General features: G+C 31.8%; 1 protein-coding gene across 2 annotated transcripts in view; it reads left to right on the forward strand.

The window, feature by feature from the left end:
• Window positions 1-27,998, forward strand: part of LOC129801315 (cyclin-dependent kinase 14) — a 189,820-nt gene that overhangs the window by 50,012 nt on the left and 111,810 nt on the right. Inside the window, exons 1-2 of one of the 2 annotated variants that reach the window (XM_055846215.1) lie at window positions 12,283-12,349; window positions 17,235-17,312. In XM_055846215.1, coding sequence (XP_055702190.1) covers window positions 17,243-17,312 — 70 coding nt within the window. In that variant the 5' untranslated portion in view covers window positions 12,283-12,349; window positions 17,235-17,242. Of the gene's footprint in view, window positions 1-12,282; window positions 12,350-17,234; window positions 17,313-27,998 lie in introns of those variants that run through there. The other variant, XM_055846213.1, reaches the window with a different exon arrangement.

The following is a 27,998-nucleotide window of genomic DNA, read 5'->3' on the forward strand; positions in this document are numbered from 1 at the left end:
ATTTACGCCTCTGGACATCAGCCCGTGCGCACTTAAGTTCCTTCCATTCCATGCAAAACAGACACTCATCCCATTTTGTTAATTATATATGTGTGCCATCCAGGAATAACTAAATGTTGGGTGAATGCCTCCCCTTTGTCACTGATTCTGTTTCATTCTCGCCAATTTGCCATATATAGTGGCACACGATAAATTGGGTGACACCCCACATCGTTTGGGATTTCTCTTGAGCATTTAAAGTGGATTACAGATGGAGGGCCTGGAGAGTGGAATATGGAAAAATTTGGTGGGGCTAATTAACATTAAAACTAAAACAAAGCATCACATGTCTTCAGGCAACTATACCATTGCTCAATTGAATTTGTGTTATTCACGAAAGTGTTGGCACTGACCCCTAGAATGTTGAATTTTTTGGCGCATAAATTTCATTAACCGCCTCACCCATATTTTACGTTATATAATCATTCTCTTTTTCTCACAATATTCGCGTGTGATAAATCGATAGGAGGAAAAATGACTTTTTCCCCGGTTTTCCCGCATGTGACACCGTGACATCCACTGACGCATATATTTTCGGGTGGCCTTTTGACATTGCTCCTGGGTGGGAAGCACAACAAATGCCAAAAGGTAGAGAAATGAACGAAATGTCCAATGGTGCGGAAGATTTCTTAGCTACTTTAGCGCCTATTTCCCACACCCATAGACCTATGAGACAAATGGATGGATATGGATGTCGCTTTCAATGATCGAAAAGCTTCCTGTGGAAAGGAGGGCTCTTTAAGGATAAATTTATATATGAGTTTGCCTGGTTCAAATACAAAAGGGAAAAACGATTGGCGGCTGTGTAATCAATCCCTGTCGATGCATATAACACCTACCTCATCCTTTTGAAAGTTCGAACCGTATTATGTACAGCACACAAGAGAAGTATTATTAAAATCCATTTTTTTTCAGTACAGAGTACAGTAATATTGAAATCACTGCTGTTTCGTATTATTACTGATAGGTGATTTTTTGAGAGATAAATTCATTGTTGTTACCCATACGGTTAACCGGTTAACCTATTAAAAGAATAATAATGGATACAATATTCCATAGAGAAACTAGGCTTTTCCGTAACCGTAAGTTAGGGACGCATTATTATTTTTATAGGGCGAAAGTAGCATGCTGCATCCAAATGCTCTGTAGCATTTGGAATACGAAATTCGAACACTTGTCCATATCGAAAAACGAAGATTAATGTAAAAACTTTATATTAATTAGATTTTATTGGATGCGTTAAATAAATTTCAACATTTTTATAAAAGTGTGATGGGAAATACATTTATCGTCTGTGACCTGCTTTTCCCATCACTAGACCAAATATTTTATTTTTTCCAAATAATAATAATTGGGTATAGATATAAAATTTGCAGTATTGTTAATATTCTCCTTAGAGGAAGAAGATAATTATTTTAAAATTTTGCAGCGACATATTTTAATGAAGCCATCAGAAAGCTATTGTGCGTCATAAAACTTTTAGTGGTAGAAATTTGTATTTTTGCTGAAGAATTTTGCAAACCTGTTACCGCATTTTGATCTCTTAATGAATAAAGTGTGTGTTGATAATCAATTGATAAAAATATTTAATATCTTTAATAGAATTTGGGAATGGCGAAAAGGGGATAATTTCTTAGAGATATCTTTCCACTGTTTCCACCATTCCATTTTAATAATTTGCTCACTCAATTGTAAGATATTTTTTAAGTCTTAAGGTATTCCGGAAGTAGTAGGGAAAAGGGGGGACTGGGGCAAAAAGTCACAAATTGAAAATTTGAATAATTCAATATCTTCCAAGATAAAAGAGATAGCGGCTTAATAGATGGCCGCCATAGACCTTCTTCAGAGTCGTAAGTTTCTTAGAATTCGAACAAGGAATTCAGAAAATAAAAAAATATTGAAATTTTTAGCCCTATTTTTGAAATATTTTCCTTACAGCAGATATCAATTTTGACCTACTTATTTTCCAAAATTGATGCACTGGTAAATATTTTCTAAATGATTTGGATTCTTTGAATACAAAACCACTATCTATTTTAGAATTTTACAAAGATTCTTTTCTCCAGAAATCCTTTTATTAAAAATGACCACTTGGGGTAAAAAGTAACAAAAGGTATGGAGCAAAAAGTAACAAAGACCGAAGCAATTTCTGATGTCTCACGGTGAGAAGAAACGTCATTTCCATATGTCGCCGCTTTTTATTTGCATTGGTCAAACGATTAGCAGTTTCTTGTGTGTTTTTTTCTAAAATAGCTTGAAAAGCGCTTTTCTCGTTCAGATAGAGAAAACTGTGTTTTAAAAAGGTGTAGAAGAATAAATGTCCTATGAAAATATGTCACCTAGCTATTTTTTTTTAAATTTACGAAAGCCCGTAGTAAAGCAAATCAAAATTTGATAATATCCCATACCTGGTACTATTTGCCCCAGCATTTTTGAGAATAGTCACAAAATTACCTTTTAGAAAATAGCTCGATAAATACATTTTCTTACAAAATAGAGGAAAATGACTTTCTCAAAGTTGTAGAGCAGTAAATTTCCTATAAAATTGGACTAATTAGAAATTTCTGGGTCGCTAGGGTGGCTTGATAAAAAATAAAATATCCGTTTTGTGACTTTTTGCCCCAGTCCCCCCTATGGAATATTTATTATAAAATAAATTGTTTAAGAATAACCTTGCTTAGGCAAAAGCTCCTTTTTCTCTTTTGTTTACTATAATAGAGCCTTATCGTGCTATTATATGCGAAACCCTTTAATTAATTAGAAAATGCATTTACAAAAGCTCGTGTTAAGTAAATATACATGTTATAGTTTTGACGTTCATTAAAATTTTGCTGTTTATATACTCATTTTGTAAAAGATAATATTGCAAGCTACTCATTATTGAAATTGAATGGGATATAATTGATGAGAGTAGATGAATGGAATAATAATTCACAATAATACAAAATGCAATATTAATTCCGTAAATTGTTATTTCTGTTAGGATGTAGCTTTAGTGTAAGAATAATCTTCATAATTGCGCATAATATGTCTTTAATTGAGAAATGAGGTGAATTTTATTTGTGAAGAACAAGAGAAGAGACAAGATGAAAGAAAATCTTCCGGTTGGGAAAGTTTCTCATTGTGGGTGCTAACAATTCGTCTCTCTTCAATATCGTTTGTATTCATTCATGTATGCCAATGCTACGAAGAAAGTGTAAAAGTGAGTGAAAGACATCAGGGGAAGAAAGACTGGGATTTGTGTGAATGTCGTCGTCTAATGAAGTAATTTAGCAAAATTGGTGGGTAATTTTCATTTTGCCAAAAGGGATAACCCTGAGAAATTGGTATATACCTTTATTCAGCATTCCGCATTTGAATATAACATTGAAAGGGGAGAATGGATGATAACTTCTTAGCATGAGTCCGTTAAGAAATTTCCAACTTCTGTATGTTCCTTTTATATCATTTCTGATTTTATTACTTTTACTTTTTGAAGAAATTCCATTCTCACAAAAAATATATTATTGAAATGACAAAATTCGATAGTGTGATATCTTCGTTCTGTAAAACCAAACGTTTGTGGTTTTACTGTGACTTTAAGGTTCAGTCAATTTTCAGAGAGCATTGTTACAATAAGTTTTAAATGCACTCAGTAAACTAGATACATTTTATTCAGAATCATTTTTTATAATGTCTTATCTCAATTGCACTCATACATGTCTTTCTTGCAATTATGACCAAGTTTCCATAGTTTTTAAAAATGGTTTTAGTTATTCGAATTTACGATCTTAATTATTTAAATAAAATTTAGGTTGTAGTTATAGTAGAAGACAATATATTTTTAATAATATTTGAGAATTATTTAATTTTGTATTTGATCATTTGTTCCTTATTGCTAGTTTTCGGAATTTCTTATCTTTGAAGGACATGTTGTATTTTAAGGAAATTTTTCCCTTCATAACTCGGGCCAAGATATCGAGTAAGTGTGCCAAATTTCGGCATAGTTGCATGCAAGCGCCAAGGCCTCAAGTTTTAAATGCAATATTATTAATACAAATTGAATATTTTTATTACTACTTCTTAAGGAGTGTTGCTTGGAACCTCGTAGACAGTTTATCGTCTTTATTTACTCCAAAATCATTCTTAATACATTTTAAAATAAATAAAAATGTTGACATAGCTTTGGTGCCTTATTTCGACCACCTTCATTCTCATTGTTCTTTGCCCATTGGGAATTCTTCAAATGTCTTTTTCGCGTCATCTTGTTTGTCGAAGCTACATTTTTTTGTTATTCTTTTGCATTGTATAATCTCTAGAGTATGTAAAGACCAAAAATTCAAGAAAATTCGAGGAACAAAAAATGTGGCCGGAATTGCAAGCTGGCCGGAATTTGGCACACTTACCCTATCTGGATATAATATACTAAATTAGAACAGATTAATCCACGTCAGGGGATTTGGTAGGTGGACAGATAAAACTTGCAATATATTTACATCATTCACTTAACATTTAACATTTTTTAAAAGCCAAATGGTGCTTTTTCATTCACTCTGTAGATGAGCTTTTGCATAAGGCGAGTCAGTTAGAAGGCCAGAGAAGTCCATTTTTATGTATATTAATTTAAAAAAAGTGATTTATATATTATATATATTTAAACGTAAATTTTTCCAATGTTTTCGTTTTTCTTTCACTTCATTTTCTGTAACAGTCTCCACATTTGAATTGAATTCGTTTAGGTAAGTCAGAGTATTGTGTGCATTTTGATTAAAAAAAGAAATTAAATGAATTCCGCGTTATTTTGACATTAAAATGCCCATTTATTTATTTTCATGATGTGCTAAGCAGAGATGTTATTTAAGCGGAAGGGGAGCTTAGTTTCTCCACGCAATCACTCACTCTGAAAGTTCTTGCCTCACGTTATTTAGTTTTGTTGTCTCTAATTAAAGCACATGCCACTGGTCACAGAGATTTCACGGGTTGCTCTTGGTAAAATCGTTGGACGACGCATATGGAATTAGTTAGATTATCTGAAATCCCTCTACCTCGAGGATGAATTTCCTACCAACACTCCCACAGAATATTACTTGGTTCTATACAATCCAGAAGTGGGGCAAGAGCATTTTAGGTCACAACAACATCATGACATATGTATATCTATCCTATTATGCCACATATAGTTCTAATCCGGATTCAATATCTAATTTCGAGCAATCGTGGTCACGGCCAGCAAAGAATGAATCCAAAGTTACTGCTTAATTATTAACATGGCACTTTCATTGCTTGATTCTCTATAGAAGAAGTTTTTCCTTCTGACCATTACATACAATTGTTCTTGTTTCGTATCAGGAAATTGCTTCACATGAAATATTTATTTAACATTGAGAATATGAGGTGATTTATGTATGTATAAATATGTTTTTTTTTCTTACAATTTTATGATGAATTAAAATTTGAACATATCATAAACTATTTATTATTCATCTTATCGAGACACCTTTAAAAATTTAAACTTGTCTTTAACAAAAAAGGTCATGTCAATTGCATTTAAAAGATCGGTAACTCCAGGGAGAAGGGATCATTGGACAAGTATACAAATGTGAGCTGGTTTATACATTCCCACGGTTCCTACACTGTGAGAGAAATTCGAAAAACTTAAAATAACATTCCGGAAATGTTAATTTTACCCTGCAGTATTGATTCGAAATCGGTGTAAATACTATGCTTTTTAGGTGTATTAGGGGTTAAAGTTACTCTTTTTCATGTAATTTGTACCCTCAAAAAGGTGTAAAATTAACATTAAAAATGTTGATATATTTTTACACCTAAAAAGTGTTAAAATTATGAGGAAAAAAGGTTAATCGCACCCCGGTTTTTTCTCAGTGTACTATCACAAGGGGCACAAGTATAATATCACCATCCAAAAATCCCACTTTTCGACTGCATCGCCATCGCTCCTCAAACGATTAAGCGCTCTCCATGTTTTCCTAAGTAAGATAAACTAAAACCTATTTAGAGAGAAAGAAAATTATTTTGAGAAGAACCCTTTAGAATGAGGTTCCCATTGATTTTGAATCTACAAATCACTCTAATTTTCTACTGAATGAAACATTAGCCAAACGTTTTCCTATAAAATAGAGATTTATCTCTATCAGATATTGATTTCTTAGTCTGTGCTTCCGTACATTAATATACATTATTGCATTATGTTGATATAAGTCTCTATACTTAATACACAAATCAATGGTGTTCATTCTCACAGTGTTAGTTCACGATATATTCAATTGCTAGAAGTATGCATGCAGCCTTCAGCATGATTTGTCATAATGTTATCAAATGATTTGAAATTCGTAAATGTTAGTTGCATTGCTGGTGTTTTGCTGAGTTATTTGCGTATTTGCATGGGTGTGCGGTATATGATTGCGATGTGGAAAGCATATTTCAGTGAATTTAGTATACAAAAATTGAGTATATTAATAAGGTTTTACATACATGACATAATCTTCAGTGGTAAAAAGTGTATAATAAAAAAAAGAAATTTCTTCTATTAAGCTATTGAAATTTGATGAAAAAAATATTATTTAAATTGCCTTTTCGCTCAATTAATTGCCTAATGGTCCTTTCGAGGCTTTAACCATTTTTCAAGCACATTCAGATAAAATTTATACACATTTGCTGAATGGAAATTTTCAGCCTATTTGTCAAATTGATGATTTCGGCTTTTTTTGTTTTGTTGAAAAAGAAGTAGTTTTTGGTATCATGTCAAAATCTGCCACACATACAATTTTTATAAATTTTGCGCTTGGAAGCTTTTGCTGATGGTGGAAGAAAAATTTGCCTATGCTATAATGATGAATAACTTTGAACATAATCAATTAAAGTGAATGATTTTCATTAGATTTATCCTCTTTGTGATGGTACATATTTGACGAAAGTAAATTTACCTGTACTGTATTTTATCACATGAAGAATTTTAATTATAAAACTCCTTGACAAGTTTCACGCATAGCAATGGAGAGGAAAGAATTTTCATTTTGGAGGTAGGGAGAGAGTGGTGGAATGTCTTGAGTTTTTCACAAATATACTTCGTAGCACGAAATTCACTAGACTGTAACATACAGAGACGCGTTCCAATTAAATAGTCGTATAATATGTATTTATGGTATACTTCTTTGATGTAGCAATAATTTCAGTCTTAATTATTGTTTATTGTGGAGCAGTTAAAATGCAATTTATAAGCATTCTTTGGTTAACACGGAGGGCTCTTAAAAGATGTAATTTGACTGAGATTTATTAATGCAAAAATTCACATGAATATCGTCGTTTGAACCAGCAATTGTTGTAACTTCTTCATCACCTATATAGGTGGTATATCAGGAATTTTTGTAACAATATGGAAATGCACAGACTATAAAAAATGCTCATTTATGCCTAGCGCACAATAACTTTTGTTTGTAAACATGTTTTCAAAATTTTCTATAAGAGTGAACGAGATGACTAGATCTAGATTTCATACACTCTCACTGAAATGTCAAAAACGTGTTTACAAAACAAATCAATTGCTGATCCAAGCGATGACATAATATTTAGAATTATGATTTACAATTGATAAGAGAGGACTTATGCCCAACGCACAATAACTTTTGTTTACTAACATGTTTTTGACATTTCAATCAGAGTGAGTAAGATCTATGTCTAGCCATCTCGCTCACTCCTATAGAAAATTTTGAAAACATGTTTACAAACAAAAGTTATTGTGCTTTGGACATTACTCGGAACTAAATCAAGTTAATATTTTACTGACCAAATTTTATTTGTTTTTCGGTTGACGGATGTTAATATTCTCCCCAAGGAAATGTTCATGTTTTTTTGTGAAAAAGAAAAATGCAAAGTGACACAAATTTTATTTTTATGGAAATCTGATTTTTGGCCACTCGATGTGTTGCATATACGCAAGAGTAAAACATGAGCTTCATATAAATGATTTTCCAAAAAATTAATATGGGCTTGGAAAATCGCGCTAAATGCAAAACTATTAAAAATGTTTACAACTACACCAGTTTCCTTTAATACGTAACACGTAACTCATTATCCTTTCCTTACAAAATAAAGGATTTTAGTTAAAAAGCTTTGCAATCTATCACCTGGCAAAAAAAGCTTAACCCTTTAACCCTTTAAGGACGAGAAGATTTCCGCTGAGCGAAATTCAATGAAATCAATTTTCCCTCGATATTTTAGCCTAAATAACAGATTTTTGGTTAGAAAAAAATTTTTCTATCCCTAGAAGTCCTGGAAAACTATGGGTCATATATTACCCAATCGTCCATAGAGATAAAAATGCACAGAATTTTCCAGACGACTAGTTTACTCGTTTGCTCTGTTATTTTTGTAGGAGGAATAACTTGAGTATATTTGTGATAATAAAAAGAATTATTTAGAGTACGAGTAAAAATTAAAACGATCAAAAATTAAATTAAAAAAATTTTTAGTCTCAAAGAATCTTGAAGAGTGGTACACAAAAACAATAATTTTTATCATAAAAATGTATTAATGTTTACTTCATTTTTTATTTTTATGATATTAATCAAAACAATTTCGTGTACTGGTAATACAGAGATAAATGTCGCATGCCTCACAAATACTGATGATATTATATGAATAATTGACTATTTTGCGCACACATAAATAAAAACATGAAACATTCTGACCTCAAAACTTGGAAAATCCATTCGGTATTTTTTTTTACCTTTATGGACGATTGGGTCATATATGACCCATGAAAATTATAAAGCTTTCCTGAAAATACCAATAAATTATAATTTTTACTTTGTTGAATAATATTATGTATAGTTATTACAATTTCTAGTTCCAAGAGGTTTTTCCTTAAAAAAAAATTGAAATATTAAAAATATTAAAATTCAAGCACCAACGTTAAAATTTGAAAATTCGTTATTTTTGAGCTCAAATATTTTTTATGTAGCAAATAGCTGGAGATTTGCAAAAAATATTCTAGATTCCTACATCTTTCTACTTTGTGATTAGGTACAAACATTAGAAAGAAATAACTTCAGGTAGTCAGGAAAAATTATTTTGGGTCACGGGTGACCCAGTCGTCCTTAAAGGGTTAAGAGCGAGAGGGTAAAAAATTTGGTGGTTATAAAAAATCACTTTTCTGACGAGCAAAACATAGCTTTGTACGGTGTTACTTAAGAAGGCTGCTGTACAAGGAACACCGGTGTTCCAATCATCCTTAAAGGGTTAGAGTACCTTAATTAAAAAAAATAGGGGAGACTGGGGCAAAAAGTCACAAATCGAAAAATTCAAAATTCAATATCTTCCAAGGCAAAAGAGAAAGCGGCTTAATTTTTTTTCTATAGATAGCCTCCATAGACCTTCTTCAATGTTGTAAATTTCTTAGAATTCGAACAAGGAATACAGAAAATAAAAAATATCGAAATTTTTAGTCCTATTTTTGAAATATTTTCCTTGCAGAAGATAACAATTATTACCTACTTATTTTCCAAAATTGATGCACTGGTGAATGTTTTCTAAATAATTTGGATTTCTTGAATACGAATCCGCTATCTATTTTAGAATTTCACAAAGGTTCTTTTCTCCAGAAATCCCTTTATTAAAAATGGCCACTTGGGGTAAAAAGTAACAAAAGGTATAGAGCAAAAAGTAACAAAAGGAGAAGCAATTTCTGATGTCTCACGGCGAAAAGAAACGTCATTATCATGTCTTGCCGCTTGTTGTTTGCATTGGTCAAACGATTTGCAGTCTCTTGTATGTTTTTTCTAAAATAGCTTGAAAAGCGGTTTTTTCGTTTTCTCACTTTTCTCGCAGAGAAAACGGTGTTTTACAAAGGTGTAGATGAATAAATTTTCTATGAAAATATGTCCTCTAGGTATTTTTTCAAATTTACGGAAGCCTGTAATGAAGCGAATCAAAATATGATAATACTCAATGTCTGGTACTATTTGCCCCAGCATTTTTCAGAATGGTCACAAAATTACCTTTTAGAAATCGGCTTGATAAACGTGTTTCCTTACAAAATAGAGGTTTATTATTTTCACAAAGTTGTAGAGCGGTAAATTTCCTATAAAACTGCGTTGATTAGGAATTTTTGAAGCGATCGAGTAGCTTGTAAAAAAATAAAATATCCGTTTTGTGACTTTTTGCCCCAGTCTCCCCTACTGTCTATATTATAGAATGCATAATTTTGAAGTTCACTGTTTTCTTCCAGGCAAAAATCTAGTTCACATTCATGCTCGTAATACCCATAAATTTTTTCCAGGAAAATTGCACTGAAATATTGGGCAAGATATTGAAATGCATGTGGAGACACAATTCTGCTGATATTTCATATTTTCACTCCCCCCCATTTGACTGTTGTTAGGGAATTCCTTTGAGGTTCTTTTTCATTGAGAAAAGTGTGTAGCTGATGGAGCTTTTTTGAGGTCTGTGTCACGCGCGCGCGTGCCCCAAATGTATAAGGGATGAACGTCATCCCTTCCTGGGTGGCATGGGTTCATCATCCTGCGCTGTGGATCTATGCTCCACCAAGTGGAGCTTTCAGTACGCATCTGACTGTAGCTGAAGGCACGCGAATGCAGGAGAAATTCCATTTTAGCGGTTTGGTTTGGACTTGGTCATTTGGCGGGTGTTATTTAACAATTTGCTTATGTATTACTCTCGTCTGTTCTTCGTGAGACTGCTGTCGTCATCATTCCGTCGCGAAGTTGTGCTGAGGTGACTCCAACGATAGTTGCTTGTGCAACTCTCCAACTGACGCGATTCAGTTGTAAATTGAACACCGTCGATTGTGTTTCAGTGCTCACTTCTTTACCGTATTCGGTCGGTTTTTTTATTGGCCTGAAATTACTTGACAGGGACGAGGTGGAAATATTTTATTTATTTATTTATTTGGTGAAGAATTTCTCAATCGTCGTTGCCATTAGAACGTTTTCCGACAGTGATAAGGTTTCCTTGTGACCAGCACTTTAAAGACATTCCTTCATCTGGTGGGTAGTATTAGAGTGACACTAATATAGTTCTTGGTGCTATTTGTCATCCCGGAGACGTGTGGGATATCGCCTGAGGAAGAAGTGCGAAATAAGTGAAAATCTTCAAAAAGTGTGCAACATTCCACAGTGTATTGGTCAACATAATCAGTGTCCCCGAAGATTGTGAGTTGTTGCTCTGGAACTGTCTTATCACTTCATGGTTGTGTATTGAGTGCGATAAATGAGGAAATAAGATTTTTCAGCTTCTGAGAAAGTAAAATTTATCAGTTGCGACAGTATTTGATATAATCCCATGTTAAGCTGCTCTAAAGACACTCTTTCCTCATTTATCAATTGTGAGCTAAAAAGAAAACCAGTGAATAATACATTCTTTCCTCATTTAAGAAAGAATTCTGGGAAAGAGAATAAAAATTCGACAGGAGGCTATTCTGTTAAAAAAGAAAAAAAGAATATTATTGAGTCAAGAAAGAAGTAAAAGTGAAAGGAAAAGAAATAAAATTAGAATAGAAATAAACACCAAGTGTTCGATATTCAGATGGAGTTTTGAATAGGCAATGTGCGAGTGTCTATAATAAAATAAAAAGTGATTCATCGGAGGAATAAATTTCGTGGGAATTAATTAAAAATTCAATCGGTCAGATTGTGTATGTATGTGTGTATATGTGTGTTGTATATATCTTAACTAGGTATCACAATAGAGCATTTGAGTCACTGTATGTAATCGCGAGTTACAAGAAAATCGACCTATGAGTACGACTATTTCGTTTATGGTGAAGTTACACGGTGTCTTTCGCAGAAAAACACTTCACCGTTCATGAGGTCATTGTTCAGTGAACTCAACCTTGTGTATCCGCCAATTGAGTCGCCTTCTGGGCCACACACATGATTCCCTTCAGACGTACTACAAAGTCTTCAGCCACAGTTACATCATTTCAGAGATAATCGTGAACTTCATCCCAAATCACTCATTGTGCATCATTTTTCATCAATTCGCCAATATATCTAAAACCAAAATAAGTGTCATTTGAGTCTCATCGTTATGTGTTTGATCGTGTGAATCGGTGGTAGATAAAAGCGTGAATTACAAAATAAAAAATTGTTGTAATAGTAAATCGACCGGAAATTAAATATAAAAAAAAACAGTCGCTTTGTGATATAATCACACCAAAGAGCTAGAAATATTTTCGTGAAATAAATTCGTTAGAATTTATTTCATTACTATTTCGTATTAGTGTTTAATAAAAAAGACATCAAAACGTCGTGCTCACAGAGAATCTCCTCCAAAACTCTACCATCCACCAAACGTATGTAATTTTTCTATTTTTTATTGTGATTTATTTTTAGAAAAAATCGCATTTTGGTAAATTATATTATGTATTCGTCTTTGATGATATTTGCAAAAACATTACATTACGACGTAATTTTCAGGTCATTGTGTCGTCAAATGGGTGCTATATGATTTTCCTAAACACAATTTTTTTTATTGCATAAGAAAGGTTAACAAATGGTCAACATTGAATTAAAAAATAAACAGCAATTTTAGTTGTTAATTGCTTATAAATACTCGTTGATTAGATTAATTTCCACAAAATGAAACTATATGCTTGTTGAAGTAAAGAAATACTAATGATTAAGAAATGCCTCAAAATTTGCGCATTTTTATTTTCTTAATATTTTAATTAGCAATTTTTTTGTTGTTTTACTTTAAATTTTCAAAAAAAAAAGTTATTACTCGTATAACAGTATACTTACTGGATTTTTAGTAAAAATATTTATTAAACAAAAATGTAAAAATATCGATTATTTCGTTAGTAAAAAAAAATTATTTTGTTAAATAATGCTATTCGCACACCCTTTTAATTAAGTGGATTACCATTTTAACTTAATAAACATAGATTATCACTAGAAGAACGTCTATTACAGGCCTTGGGACTTTTTAACTTAGTTTTTGATCTAAAACCTGATTGGATTTTACTTTTCTTATGTAAACAAGGCCTGCGAGTGATAAAATTTTTCTTTCTTCGCTACATTACTTTTTTTATCTGTAGCCGTCAATTCCGAATTTATTGAGCCAACTTTGTCAATTTTGTACCAAAATTCAATTTCGTTCTGACAGGTAGAGACTTTTGTCAAAATGTTGAAATTTATTTAATGTTTCTAATAAAATGTAAGTAATATGGCGTTTTTCATTAATTTACGTTTTTTCGATAAGGATAAGTGTTCGAATTTCGTATTCCAAATGGTACAGAGTAGGGTGTCAATAGGTCCTGACACGAGTTATTAAAGTGTCAATAGGTGTTCCTTTCACCCTAAGTCTGAAATGCCACTTTTCTGGAGAAATGTTTAAAGTTTGACAATTACTTTCACTACAATTAGTATACTTTAAACTTCTGAATCTATTTTGTCATACTTGAACATTGAATATCTTCTGGTTAACGCAATTTTTAAACCATTTAGTGTAAAATCGTGGGCAAAAAGTTCAATAATTGTGATGGGTAATTTTCAGTTTTTTTTTGTTGTAGACGTAGATTTAAGATTTCTGCATCCAATGACACGATCTTTTTATTCTACTGGTAGTACCGGTAGTACCCTTTTACAATATAGTCTTGTTTGGAGCCGACTAAATACTTACAATATTTTTCCACAATTTATTTAATTTCTTTTACGATTACCTATCAAATACATAATAACAAGATTTATTGTTAAGAAAATTGTAAGAAATTGTTGCTTATGTCTTTAGAACGCCTTTTTGATTTAGTTCTCAACATTGGATTGAATTAAATAATTTTTTTGGTGATGCTCAAAAGACGAAAAATGTGAAAGAATAGGATAAATACATATGCATAATGTTTGATAAAAAGAGGTTGTAATGTTTTTTTTTTAAAAATTTCTTGATAAAAAGACTTAAACTGTGTCTAAAAATTGATATTGATCAAATTTCATTGTAATGATCAAAGTTGATCAATACGGATAAAATAACACAGTATTTTTTTCTTATTACGTGAAAAACAAAAAAAAAATCATAATCTGTTTATTATAAAATAAGAAAATTATTATAAAGGTCCCGGCCCTGCACACCTTTTAGATCAGGAAAATTTGATTAAGTCAAAAAACACATCCCCTTCTTGAAAATTTTGCATGTGTCTGTTTTACTCTTTCATATTCTTCTTCTTCATTTCGACAAATTAAATTTAGTTCAGTCCAATTTCGAGACCGATAGAGTGGAATAGACTTATGCAAACTTTTCGAGAAAGAAAGGGACAGAAATTTTGATTTCATGAACTTTTACCGATCAAGAAGGTGTGCTGCAGGCATAAGAAACTAATTTCAATATCGACTGTAGGGTAGAATAACCTCATTCGGAACTTGGCCAAATTTGGATTATTTAATTTTAATCAATTTGAATGTATTTCCGACTTATCAGTCTCTATCGTCTTTATACATTAGAGAAATTTGTGCCAGTTTTTAATAGTTCTTCCTACACAAGCGTAGACATTTTCTCTAATGTGAACATAAATTTCTCAAGTGTAGAGTGCATAGAGTGAAAGGAACGTCTATTGACACTTTAAGAACTCGTGTCAGCACCTATTGACACCCTACGCTGTATCATTTGGGATATGAAATTTGAACATCTCTGTTTATAGTTAAAGTCATATTACAGAAAAAACGTTATATTACTTATATTTTACTAGATACATTAAATAATTTTCAACATTTTGACAAAAGTGTCAATAGGGGTTCCCTGTCGAACAGACGTTCCTCCGACCCTAAAGCGCAAAGAATTAAATATTAAAATAATGACATTGGTAAATTTATTAGAGGAGACCGGGATAGAATTAGCCACCATATGAAATTTTTGATTGTGTATAATTTGTACAAAAAATGTTTGTATGAGGCTGATGAATATTTCAATGAATAGTAAGGAAAGTGTATATTTATAATAAAGAGTGGTTTCCTCAATATTCATTCGAAGGGTAAACTATAAGGTACCACTATCTATTTACTATACGTGGCTAATTCTACCCCAGTCTTCTCTAATCGTGTTTATTAAGGAAAAATCTGTATTCTTATTAGTATAGTTGTTAAAACTTCCCATTTGTGAGCAGGTTCTGAATTACACAGAAAAAATAATTCGTAAAATTGATCGTAAATTTTTCTGAATTTCTACTGGGGACTTACGAAATACTCGTAAATCGTATAACCCACAAAAAAGTTTGTAAAAGCTGACATCTTTTTCGCAAACATTGTTAGTAACACTATCGTTTCACGAAAATTTTTGTTCTTTTACTAACATTTGTTCATACATTTTTGGTCAAGTGGCAAAACTTTATGAACAAATGACAAATTACGAACGGTTTTCTGTATGTTTGTAAAAGCACAAAAAAAGCTCGTCAAGTGATCATGTTACGAGCAAACTTTGTAGAAAAAGTACAAACTTTTGCGAACTTGTTTGTAAGTTATATGATTTATGTGCATTTAAGTTTACAGTATGAATTTACAAATATTAACGATCAATTTTACAAAATATTTTTTTTTCTGTGTAGTTTATTCTACCTTACTATTCATTTATCTGACTAATTTTGGTGTTTAACTGTGTACTCTCTTTTTATAGAAGATTCTATGAAATGTTTTGTAGTGTTTCCTAAATTTGATCGTGCGTCATAATATTTTAACGTTAAGGTCACGAGTAAAGTTTTTTTTTAATACTTTTAAAAGCTCATAAACTTCCATGTTGGAGTAAAAAAAACATTTCTCTTACAGTATTCTGTGCCACTTCCATCTAATATTTAATTATCCCTAAAAAGGGTTGTATAAGACCACAGATTAAAATTATATTTGCAGTAGAGAAGTGGGTAAGAAAGCGGAGAGCCACAAAGAATTTAATGTATAATAGGTATGTGTGTCTTATGAAAACCAAGTCAAGAGTTTATGGAAGTGTAGAAAACATCCATGTTCACCTTCTGGCCAACTCCACAGAGCTCCTCACATATATGTATCCAACAACAAAAATTCATGTTCTTATAACCTTATGTATTCTTTCCCTTTATACATATGTATATATGTGAAGTTTAATTAATTTTTTTCGTCTTGGACCCAACACCTAAAACCGTGCTTATGTGTTTTAAAATTTAATTTAACAGATGGTAAATGTTGGCCTTAGAAATATTCTGCTGAGGAAGTATATAAATAACGTCATAATGAAAGCATTAAAAACTGAAGAAAAATCAAGGTTCTAAGATTCTGTTGGATGGGAAAATTCATGTAGTATTCGTTTAATTGTTCTTTTCTGTTTTCGTGCTAAGTCAATAAAATATAAAATTAAATGTTGTCAGACGCATAAATTCGCCATATGTCTTGTAGATTATGATTTTATATATAGGATTTCGTAATGTTTTAAGTTTTTTTTTTGGTTGTTATTTTAACATGGAGAAATTGAAATTTTAATTATATAACATCAACTGGTGTAAATACTGGAAAATGTTTTCTTGTTAAGATTATGTTTCTTTGATCAGTGAAGGAGACATTGCTTTTGAAATAAATTACTTCCCACCTTTGCGAAAGAGATGATGAAGAAAAAAAAAACGAATGTTGTGATGGAGACATTGCCTGGAGGAAGTGACTTTTTTTCCCTTCAAAATATCCATAAATGTCCATAAAATATAGGTTTTACATATAGTTGTTTATTGCACAGCTTTTGGGCTATTTATATGTAAAATTTGTATATTGAAAGTGCGTGTTTATGAAGTGTTTTGTATGAACAGGTGGTGGATATAATTTTGAGACTATTATCACTTTCTGTGAATACATTTTTTCACTTTCATTGTAGTTTTTTTTTTGAGTTGAATATTTTGGTATAATTTATTAACTATACATATACGCATTCATAAATGTTTGCAACTAAAAAATCTTAAGGCAAACACACAGAAATATTTTGAGCAGATGTTCGCAGTGGCAAAATTTTTTTCTTGGAGTGTATTCATTCCCATATTAATAAATAACTAATAAATGTAAACTATATAGCGAAAACTATGTCTGACAAATGTTTCATTTTTTTATGGTTTATAGTTTCACTGGGATAATAAATTATGTATATCACATTTTTTTCATTTTATTTTCTCTCTCAAAATACTTTTTATCGTTCTTTACTAAAAGTTGACTAACTTTTGTTTTTATTCTGTTTGTTTGCAGGCGTGACGATGCGCGAGAAAAAAGGAGGAGCCCTTCAAAAGCTGAAGAAGCGCTTATCACACAGCTTCGGAAGATTAAGTAAGTTTTATTTGTAGTAATTGTTTTTTTATTGTTATAGTTTAATAGATTTAGAAAAATAAGTTCAATATGAAGGGGCAGTCTATTTATATTTTAGAAGTAGTGTAAAATTTACGCAAAGTTTGTTGTTTGTAAACTTCAGGAAGAGTTCACACCAACATTTTTCTGACATCTTATCAAAGAAAAAAAAAAACAGAAACTATTTTGGGATTATGTTTATTTTTAGTTCACTCAAATATAACATAGAATTCTCATTTAGCGGCCTAAAGTTATATGTTGGAATGTCGATAATCACAACCCAAATACTGTGGATATTTATTCGTGATTTTTATCGTGTTTTTCTTTGACATATCAATCAATATTGTTATCGCTGAAAATAGCTGAATGACGTGGTTGTATTGTTCGAAAGTGTTGTAATATAATTTCTCAATAACATTTTGATAAATAACTGAAGAATGATATAGTCGAAATCGTTAATTATAAAATGAACATTTTATTATCATTTGTCTTTAATTACCTTTATTGAACTTTTGCTCGTGCATAAATTAAAAATCAACATTGTGAAATTTGAACTTTTATTCAATTTTCTTCACTTTTAAACATCTTTTATTAGCCATCTGTACGCTCTAACAATAAAATTAAATTTTACTGAAAAATTTCGTAGAAATCAAAGATATTGTGGTTAAAGATTCATTAATGTTCTTTTATCTGAAGATTTTGATATATTTCGATACACTGAACATGGTGTTTAAACATAATCAACACATTTGAACATCAAAGGAATGAACTTCTTTCACCCTAATTTATGCTCTCTTTTTTGTGTAAATGTATGTGGGTAAAATCGTCTGGAATCTTGATTAACAATATCATGTGGTAGAAGTTTTATTGCAGTGTGAATGGAATAGTTTTGTAATATGAAACCGCAAAACGTATGCATACAGCGCATACAAGGAATATTCTGAGAAAAGCGCTAAAAGACTTGAGAAATGCTTGGAAGAGAACGTGTACTAATAAACGTTTTTCTTTATAATTGTTGAATTCGGGAGGATAGTCTATATAAATTCAAAAGTTATATGTTAAATGCATAGGTATTCAATCTGTTTTTTTTGCTTGTGTTGCTTTTAGAACTTCCTGTTGAAGAGAAGAAAATGAGTTTAAAAAATATATATGCATTTGCATTTTCTCTCTATGTCATTTTCTTTGCTACTATGGTAGCCCTCGCAACTTGTCTGTATATACATATGTGTTATGTTTAATCTAAAAGAGTTTAAATATAAACAGAAAGAGATATACAAGAAAAATAAAATGTTAATTGTGGCAGATAAAAGAGTCAATATATCGTCTCGACAGGAAGGCAGAACTCGAGAATGAGATCATCTCATTCACTCTTATTCACTAGAATTCTATGTGTATAGGATAATACCATTAAAATTAATTCGAGTTAGTGAGGATGAAGATGATATTTCTCCATGGAATAAATGTGTTAGAAACATCAAAAATTCACATTCAACCAAGTGTTAAAATTTCGCTAAAAGTATTTGAATTTTATATTGTTGAATTTATTATATCGTTCTTTGGTAAACATTCATTGAATTGTAGAATATCACACAATGACAACATTTTTTTTTTATTTTCCTTCCATCTTATGAAATATCTCCAGATGTTGTGAATTTATAGAGCTCCAGAGAGTTTATGTGAAAGATTGAAACGAAAGTAAACGATGCTTTCAACGGGAGTAGAATATTTCACAAATTGTATGCAGATCTTTTGCTGAAAAGACGTTCTGAAATGCTAGTCAAATGCACAATTCAAACGATGCAATGCATAGTCTTTTCGATAATGAAGAGGTCTCGCTGTGCAGAAAAAGCTCTTGTTTTAATCTTCAAATATATGTATATTTTTGTATTAGATTGATTACGTTTTCTAAGTTGTAAAATAACAAATTGAATTCACGAGTATAATTCTGAATTTATAAACTTCCTATCTTTAAGTATTTTGCTGAACAAATTGTACTGAAGGTGTAACATATATCAGTTTTTTTTTTTAAATTTGAAACACATACGTATGTCGAACGGGTCCCGGTCAAAATCCCAAACACCAAAATCCCGAAAGCCAAAATCCTGAACGCCAAAATCCTGAACGCCAAAATCCCGAAAGCCAAAATCTTGAATTCTTAAAAGTGTCACAGCTACTCCCACGATTGTACCCGCGCTTGCTGGAGGCAAAGGGAAATCTTCTGTGTCTTAGGAAATTATTCTAAACATTTTCCTCCATATAATTTAATCCCTTTCAGGATTTTGAAAATTCGGGATTTTGGCCTTTTCGGGATTTTGGCGTTCGGGATTTTGGCTCCCGCCGCCGTGTCGAACAAATATATTCCAAATATTTTCATATTAATTTTGCGATTCTAGAAAGTTTTAATTTCTTAATTTGCATAGATATACGGACTAAAGGCCCTTTAGGATTAAATAAATTTAATTGGGAGTTCATGCAGTCAACTTAATTTCATAGATCTACTTTATTCTTATTTAGCTTCTTGCTTTTCATAACTATGTCTTTTGTCAAGGGAGTAACTCATTTCCATTTTTCTGACAAGGGTTTCTGGTTTCTCGGGTTTCGCGATGCAAAGAGTGGGTTTCTCGGGTTTCGCGATGCAATTTTTGGGTTTCTCGGGTTTCGCGATGCAAAAAGTGGGTTTCTCGGGTTTCGCGAAGCGTTTCTCGGACAATTGACGAGGGATTCTCAATATGAGTTACACCTTGTCTTTTGTATATTATTTTGAATTCTAAATTTAAGATTTTTCTTTTCAAAATTAAACAATGAAAGAAATGTTTGTAGGCTGCAGAAGATTAAGCAGTTTTCTTTTGGTAAAAGTGGTCAATAGAAATAAAATTTGGTCAGAAAAATGTAAATATAATGGATATCAAAATGAAGTATTCTTGCGTAATTGAAATATTAGTTGCTCTTACCAATTGCACCATGGAGCCTCCTCAACTCTTACATTTTTAGATTTTGCGATACTGCTTGCACAGTATCAATTTCCGTGAAAAATAACCGAAAATTAGCCAAAATGAAGTTTTTTTTGGCTACTTGTGTTGATGTCATTATTGATCTCTTGAACTTAGAGTATAAGCCTAACCTGGTCATTTTTAAGCTATACTCTCTGAGTGAGTGTAAAGTTAAATTATCACGGCTATTTAGCTCAGATTACTCATGTGCGGAGCCTCTTTTAATCGGTCTTCAGGCTAGAGGTTTATCCGAGTTTTCAAAGATTTGGAATTTCTGAAATACAAACAATCATTATAAGGTCGAAGGAACACTTACCGATACTTAAAGAAATCGTATCGTAGCCTATTGACATCCTATTTTGTATATACCATTTGGGATATGAAACTTGAACTGAACACCTATCTTTATAGAAAAGGAAAGATTAATGAAAAAATGTCGTATTTCTTGCATTTTTACATTAATTAAATTACAATATTTTGATGAAATTGCGAATAGGTGTTCCCTGTCGAACAGGTGTTCTTTCGACCCTAAGTGTTTTATTTTAAAAGTTGTTGGATCAATTAACTGTAATATACAATTCTAAGTCAAAATTTTCGCTAAAATCTTGTTAATTAAGTCACATTTATAAACCTTAGGTCCGAAGAAAGGATTATTATACCGACTAAATTTTACAGGGTTTACAGTGATTAATACTTTTATCTGCCGTAAACTGACTTTTTCTCTCTCTTCTCGCTGGTATTTTGCAATTGTCTTTTTGGGAATTAATAAACAAAACCAGTAATCCGGTAAATTTTTCACAACTATATATACTTAAATAACCATGATTGTAAAACACTCCAGCAAACCTATAACAGAAACAAACATTTTCCTGTGACTTTAAATACTTCCGTTGCGGAAACTGTTGTTTTTTTTTATATGGTCTGTCGAAATGATGCCCAATTGAGGCTTAAATGTATACTGACTAGACTGAATCCCAAAATTGGAACGTGACTGAACATTTCTCTTTATCTCAAATCATACTGATTCTTGTGTTTCCTCTTATTTTCCATGATTTTTCCAATGTGGGTCAATTGTTCCGCTCAATTAGATATTTTGTCTGTTCGATGGATTGACATTGAAAATTATTCGTATGGATTGGCCATTGGCGTGAAAAAGGCAATCAAGGGGAAAATGGGCAATGAACATTGAAATAAATATTATAAAGATTGTTTTTAAATGAATATATGTAGCAAAATGCCTGAAAAAATATGTCAGTATCGTAAAATCAAAGAGACCACTATATGCTTTAATTCATTGTTAACATCACATGATACAGATTGGTTGTTCGGTATTCCATTTCAATCGTTTAATGTGGCTGTTGTGTAGAGAAGATTGTGGAGAAAACGTGCTATTGAACTCTATTGAGTCATTTACCGCACATAATTATTTCTTAGTGTTTGTTATTTTCTTGACTTATCGCTCCTTGAATGCACATTTTTGCTCCACTACATACCCTGACTTGCAACATTAAACGATGATGTTAAACATTTATTGTGTACAAAATGCTCCAACATTGATGGTAGCTGTTGTACAAATATTGCACTCAATGTAGCGTTCTAGAAATAAACTGTATTGAAGTGTATAACCAAAGAAATTGATATATATATGTATATACAAATATCAGAAATATGAAAGAATGCAACTTCCGGATTTTGTGGTTGAGGTCAAGATCTTTTAGCATTGACATTATATGTGTTCTCCTTATTAATTATTCATAAGCCACATCACATTAAGAGCTTTTTTTTTCTTACAACTTTGAGCACTAAGTGAAGGAACACAGATGTAATTTAATAATATACTTGGATTCTTTTTTATATTATTGGATTTTTGCGCAAAAAAAAGAGAATCACCTTGCATTCACTTGGGATACATATAACAAGAAATGAGAAGTTTTAAAGAATCTTTCGTATGTTGTTGTTGTAATTATTTTCTTGAATTTTTAATTTATTTTTCAACTCATTAAGCTTTTTCTTCCCCATATCCTTCGTTCTGTATTTCCGCATTCAGACAATATTTCAGCATCCTGTATTCGAGCCCTGAATTTCGATGAGGAACGCACAAAGTAACAAAATGGGTTATCATATAAATGTAATGAGTGTAATGATGGTAAAATATTGTTGAACATCAAGAGGAGCGACGGAGGATGCTTGTGGATGAGAAGTATTTTAAGGGTGAAAAATTAATTCATTTTCATAGAAAGTTCACTAACCCTTCACGCTTGGATGTTCCCTTGAAAAAAAAAAAGGACTTTCAGTCAGATTATAATTCACATAAAATGCCTGTCATTAAAATTTTCTCAGGTTTTTTTACAGCATAAAAAAATCGCACGTCATTGTGGTTGGCATATTGAAAAATGTATTTGCAAAACTCATTGCTCTTATCCAATTAAATTCTGAAATTTATTTCAAGAGGTTTCTCGTTAGAGGTTATAGAAAGGAGTAATCTTGTGGAGGAATTTCATGAACTTTGCAAGAGTTTGGAATATTTGGTAACATTGTTCAGAGGGCAAGGTTATAGACCAATTATGAATCATTATCGAATATTACTTACATCTTGCTTAAATGCATATATAGCATAGATTTATTAACCTAGAAAGTTTAATTTTTGAATTAGTGTTATTAAAATTAATCCATAATCTATTCATAGTCAGACACAAATTAAATCGAAAATGATTAGCACAATGCAATGGTATAAAATTCAGAAAGTCAATTTAGTGAATTATTCATTCTAGACCAGCCTGACACTGCATTTCCGCTTCAGTAATATTTTAAACAAATTTTTTGCTTCTATCGTGAACACTAAATAATCAATTTTGCATTGGATTTACGATGACTTCACATTTTTTTTTCATTTTCATACATAGCCATACAATGTGCTTACTTATTTATCATGCCACGTTTCGAAAGGCGCATATTAGAATATTCACTGGTTGTTAAAAAATTGATGAAAAGTGAAGTAATAGAAGGTAAATTATTGAACAAATATTTTGTAAGATTTTTCTTTATTTCTTCATTTATCTTTTCCGTTCTTTCGATGGGTAGGCAATTGGAGTATTGCTCTTGGCAAAAGGAGCAAATAAGAACAATATTATTGAGTTTGTCTAAGACGAAAAAGTAGAAAAAAATAGCGTATATATGAGTATTAGTCGTATTCCTGTCTCTTTATACTTGTTATTGCTCGAACTCTACGTAAGGAACAATATAGGGTAAGGGCTTAAAATTCTGGACAGTCTGCTTATAACCATCGATGTTCCAAGTTTGAAGTGCGATATTTTCAATGCTAATTGACTTTTTTGTTACTCTTTTTTTCTGAAGGGTTGTTTAAAAACTTGGCAAGGGTTCATTGCCTTTGTTTTTACTAAAATTAGTCTTAATACGTTTAAAAATGAATTGATATGTAGAGGTGAATTTGACTCGAATTTTGGACAACTTGGCTGTAAATTTGGACAGCTAATCCGCCTCAACAGCGGATTGTTCCGGAATGCCCATTGTTCTTCATTTCATGAATCAATCTTACCAAGTCCTCTTCCTGATCGTGTAAGGGAAACGTAGAATGTCACAAGAAGCCTGTAAACTTTCCATATCATTCATTAAAGTGAATTGACTTCGGTACTCCAAGTACGCGAGGATTCGCTCATTCCTTGGCCTTTCCGGGAGCCTTTCAAGGCTTTTCTCACTACATCTCTTTCATAGAGTTGATGCTCCTTTGTTTCTCCAGGGATTTGTCCAACCTAGTCATCACAAAATCTAAAATTTCACGAAATTTCGAGAGAAAATACCTGTCCAAAATAAGAAGTTATCACCTCACTGGTGAAATGTCTTAAAAAATTTCCCATTTTTCATTTTTTCGCTGCAGTTGATTTCACGGGGCAAGGGATTGAAAGTCCCTAAGAAAAAATAATAATACTTGTATCCTACATGCAATAAGGGCCCAAATAGACTCAGGCTGATTCTCGAGAATATTTAGTTTATGATATTTGGCAGTAAAGGATTAGGTATAGGAAATTTATCCAAAGACCTTTTAATTCTAATCAATGATCCTAAGCCTTCAGTATATGACAGTTTGTGATAAATCTTTACTACCAAATCTTGCAGGCTAAAATTCTCGAGGATCAGTCTGAGTCTATTTGGACCTGCATTATTATTTGTATTATTAATTATTTAATTAATTTTTTTTATTATTTAAATACATTAAAACCGGTAAACCATGATTTGAATTTGATATAATTTGAATTCATTTTTAAGAAGTTGAAACACGGGATTTTGACCTTTGATCTTCTCCTCCTTTATTCCTTGCCAACGTTTCGGAGCTTGATGGCTCCTTCTTCAGGTCTACAATATATACAATATATAATGAAGAAGGAGCCATCAAGCTCCGAAACGTTGGCAAGGAATAAAGGAGGAGAAGATCAAAGGTCAAAATCCCGTGTTTCAACTTCTTAAAAACTATTTCATTGGCCGAAAATCATTATACTAATTTGAATTCATTTATAATGTGTATGATGTGTATCGTCTAAATCACGAGTTCGAGTATTCCGCAAAGCAGAAGAACTTTGCCAATCCTTATTCAAGTATGTATTTTTTGGTCTACAAACAGGAAGAATAGTTGCCAGAAGTCTCATAGAAATATATTGGGAATTGTGTCTGATGCTCTATCCTTTTTTGATCCTTTCGTCTCAGCGCCTTATTTGGGGGGATTCAGTGGAGTAGGATGAAAATTGGATGGTTGACTGGTTGGGAGGCATCATTTGTCGTCTATTGGTGCGTTGTTGGCGTTGCGAAAACGTGATCAGTTTGGCAAATCGTGTGGCTTGAAGCAGGGCAATCAGTGAATGAAGAGTGTCTCTTCGTCTCTTCGTTGTTTTTCCTATAGCACTATTTTACTCCCATCACATCAGTGATTCAGCCTAAAATCTAAGGATTCAACACGGTTAGCACAAAAAGTGATAGAAATCATCATTTTGTATGATGATGGTGTTGACAGTGGAGGAAAAAACCAATTACGATTGCACGATTATCATTGATTGGGAATAAGCATTAAAAAGATAGCTAGTAATTTCTATATAGATTGAAAGATATGGTTTATGAAATTATCGGTTTTGGATAAATAAATGAATATATGTTGATTAGATTTTTGTACTTACACTCGTCTGTATGTTTTAAATTTGAAGAGTTACATAAAACGCTTACGATGATACATATTCCTGGAAGGATAATAAATTATGTTCTTTTGGCACGAACTCCTCGGGTTTCTGTTTTATATCAAGCTACATTTGTTGAAAATTTAACTAATTGGGTTTTAGGACACAAAACCCAAACATTCCACTCTGCCTGCGGAATTATTTAACCAATTTTTTTTTAACATTTTATAGTCAATTTCTATGAAATTTTCACTGATTTGCATTATATATAACATAACAAATTTTATAACGTTAGATTAGTTAGACCATATTAGCAACCTATATAAATTAATTGAATAAATAACCCCACACTTGCCGAGTTGAAGAACCGGTCGACTACAGGACACTTTACCTTAATCAGCAATTTCAATTGACATTAGTCTGTTACTTTTTAACCAGGGGCCCATCAAGCCTAATAAAAAGTGAAGATATTTTTCACTTTTCCTTGTAAAAATTTTGCAGATATTGCACCGCGACTTAAAGAAATTACCTCGTAATTCTTGTATTATTTCGGCGAGCATTATGAAATATGTATTTTTAGATAGGTTTAAATGCACAATTTCGAAATATATCAGACTGATAAGTCAATTCTCTTTAGGAAAAAACTTGCCAAATAGTCTTCGGTGTCTCTAAACAAAAACGTATGGAAAAATGAAATGTCGAGAGGCCCCTGTTTTTAATACTAAAACATGCTTTTATGAAATCTAAAATAAATACCTACATATAGTCATTTACTTTTTATTTATCAAAGTTTACTTTTATGTTTTTTTGCGTATTTACGGTTAGTGAGAAGAGAATGTCTCTAAAAAGCTAAAGTCGGTATCTTCTACAGTTTGTCTTATACTATATAAGCCAAAATTTAATAGATCAGTAAAATCCGACTAAAAATTCAGATTGTCGTTGGGTTGAAATTTGTAATGATTCTCAATTTGGCTCTTCGGTATGGGAAGTAATGCTTTTTAGATGTTGTGATTCATCTCATTATAAAATTGCAGAAGAAGATAGAATATCAAATTTTCTTTGTGTGCATTTACAGTTTGTAAATTCGTCGACTTTATTTACATGCGTGAGACGTTCTTGAATGGAAATATATAAATATGTCTGGTATATTTGCATTTCATTGAATTAATTCAGAGCTTCTGTGACAATATATGAGAAAGCAAATACACATGATATAATTAATGTTTAAAATGTGATATCGTCAATAAAACTCAGGAAGACTCGTGATTGTGACAAGGAAAGCCAATTTTCCTCAATTGAATCAATTATTATCCAGTTTTCAAAAGCTCCGTACAATATGACAAAGTTTAGGACATAGATTTCTTTACAACAAAGTGCCTCCTAATGATTGTAAGTAAAGGACCTCTTTGAAATTGTATTTGTCACATGACACAGAATTTTACGTTCATTTCAAACACACGTATTCTTGAACATATCAGGTCATGTATTATATATGTATAACAGTACATAGTTGGGGGAAGATGTGTCAACAGAAGCTGAGAGACCAAGTTGTGTGGATGATTCTCTTGTTGAAAAGTTGATTTTCCTTTTCATTGCCTTTGCCATTGTCAACGTCAAGCATCTTCCTTGACATGTCCTTACTATTTTTCCCCATAACTAAGATATTTAGCTTCGTTTTCACAGCTGGAAAAATTGACTTTTCCACCATTTGGCAACCTGGAAGTCATTTTGGATTTTTTTTTGCAATACGATCATCATTGTAATTCTGTCAATTCCATCGTACTACTCCACGCCTTGATGTTTGTGCAAGAATTAGTCACAGGTTCAACACTTGACTTCTCACTATCCTTCATGCGAAATGACTCACAAAGCGAATTATATGAGATTTTTTCTGATAGCTTTACAGACCTGGTTCAATGAATCGTTTGCTTTTATTTCGTTTTTTTTATTATTTAAATTTTGTTATTTTAAAAAGATTTTTGAAATGAATTTATGATTACTACACTGACTGAGTGAGAGAAATCCGAAAAAGTTTAAATAACATTCCTGAAATGTTTATTTTACCCTGCATTATTGATCCGAAATCAGTGTAAATATTATGCTTTTTAGGTGTATTAGGGGTTAAAGTTACCCTTTTTCATGTTCATTTTACCCTTAAAAAGGTGTAAAATTAACATTAAAAATGTTGATATATTTTTACACCCGAAAAGTGTTAAAGTTATGACGAAAAAAGTTAATCGTAGTCTATTTTTTTCTCAGTGTATAAATGAACTTAAAACGTAAACAGGAATAAGGATAGAGAATGCCTGGAATGTCAGGGACTTTCCTAGAATCTCGAAAAAGACTTCTTTTATGATATTATTATTCAATTATTTATTCATATAAGTAGTTATTGGGTAGTTGTTATTGGTAAAAATTGTTCTTGCGCCCCCTCCACACTAGAGAAATTTATGTCCACATTGGCTCCGGCCAGTAATACCCTTCCGAAGAGACAAAGA

This window comes from Phlebotomus papatasi, chromosome 2, assembly GCF_024763615.1.
Source record: "Phlebotomus papatasi isolate M1 chromosome 2, Ppap_2.1, whole genome shotgun sequence".
Classification (NCBI taxonomy): domain Eukaryota; kingdom Metazoa; phylum Arthropoda; class Insecta; order Diptera; family Psychodidae; genus Phlebotomus; species Phlebotomus papatasi.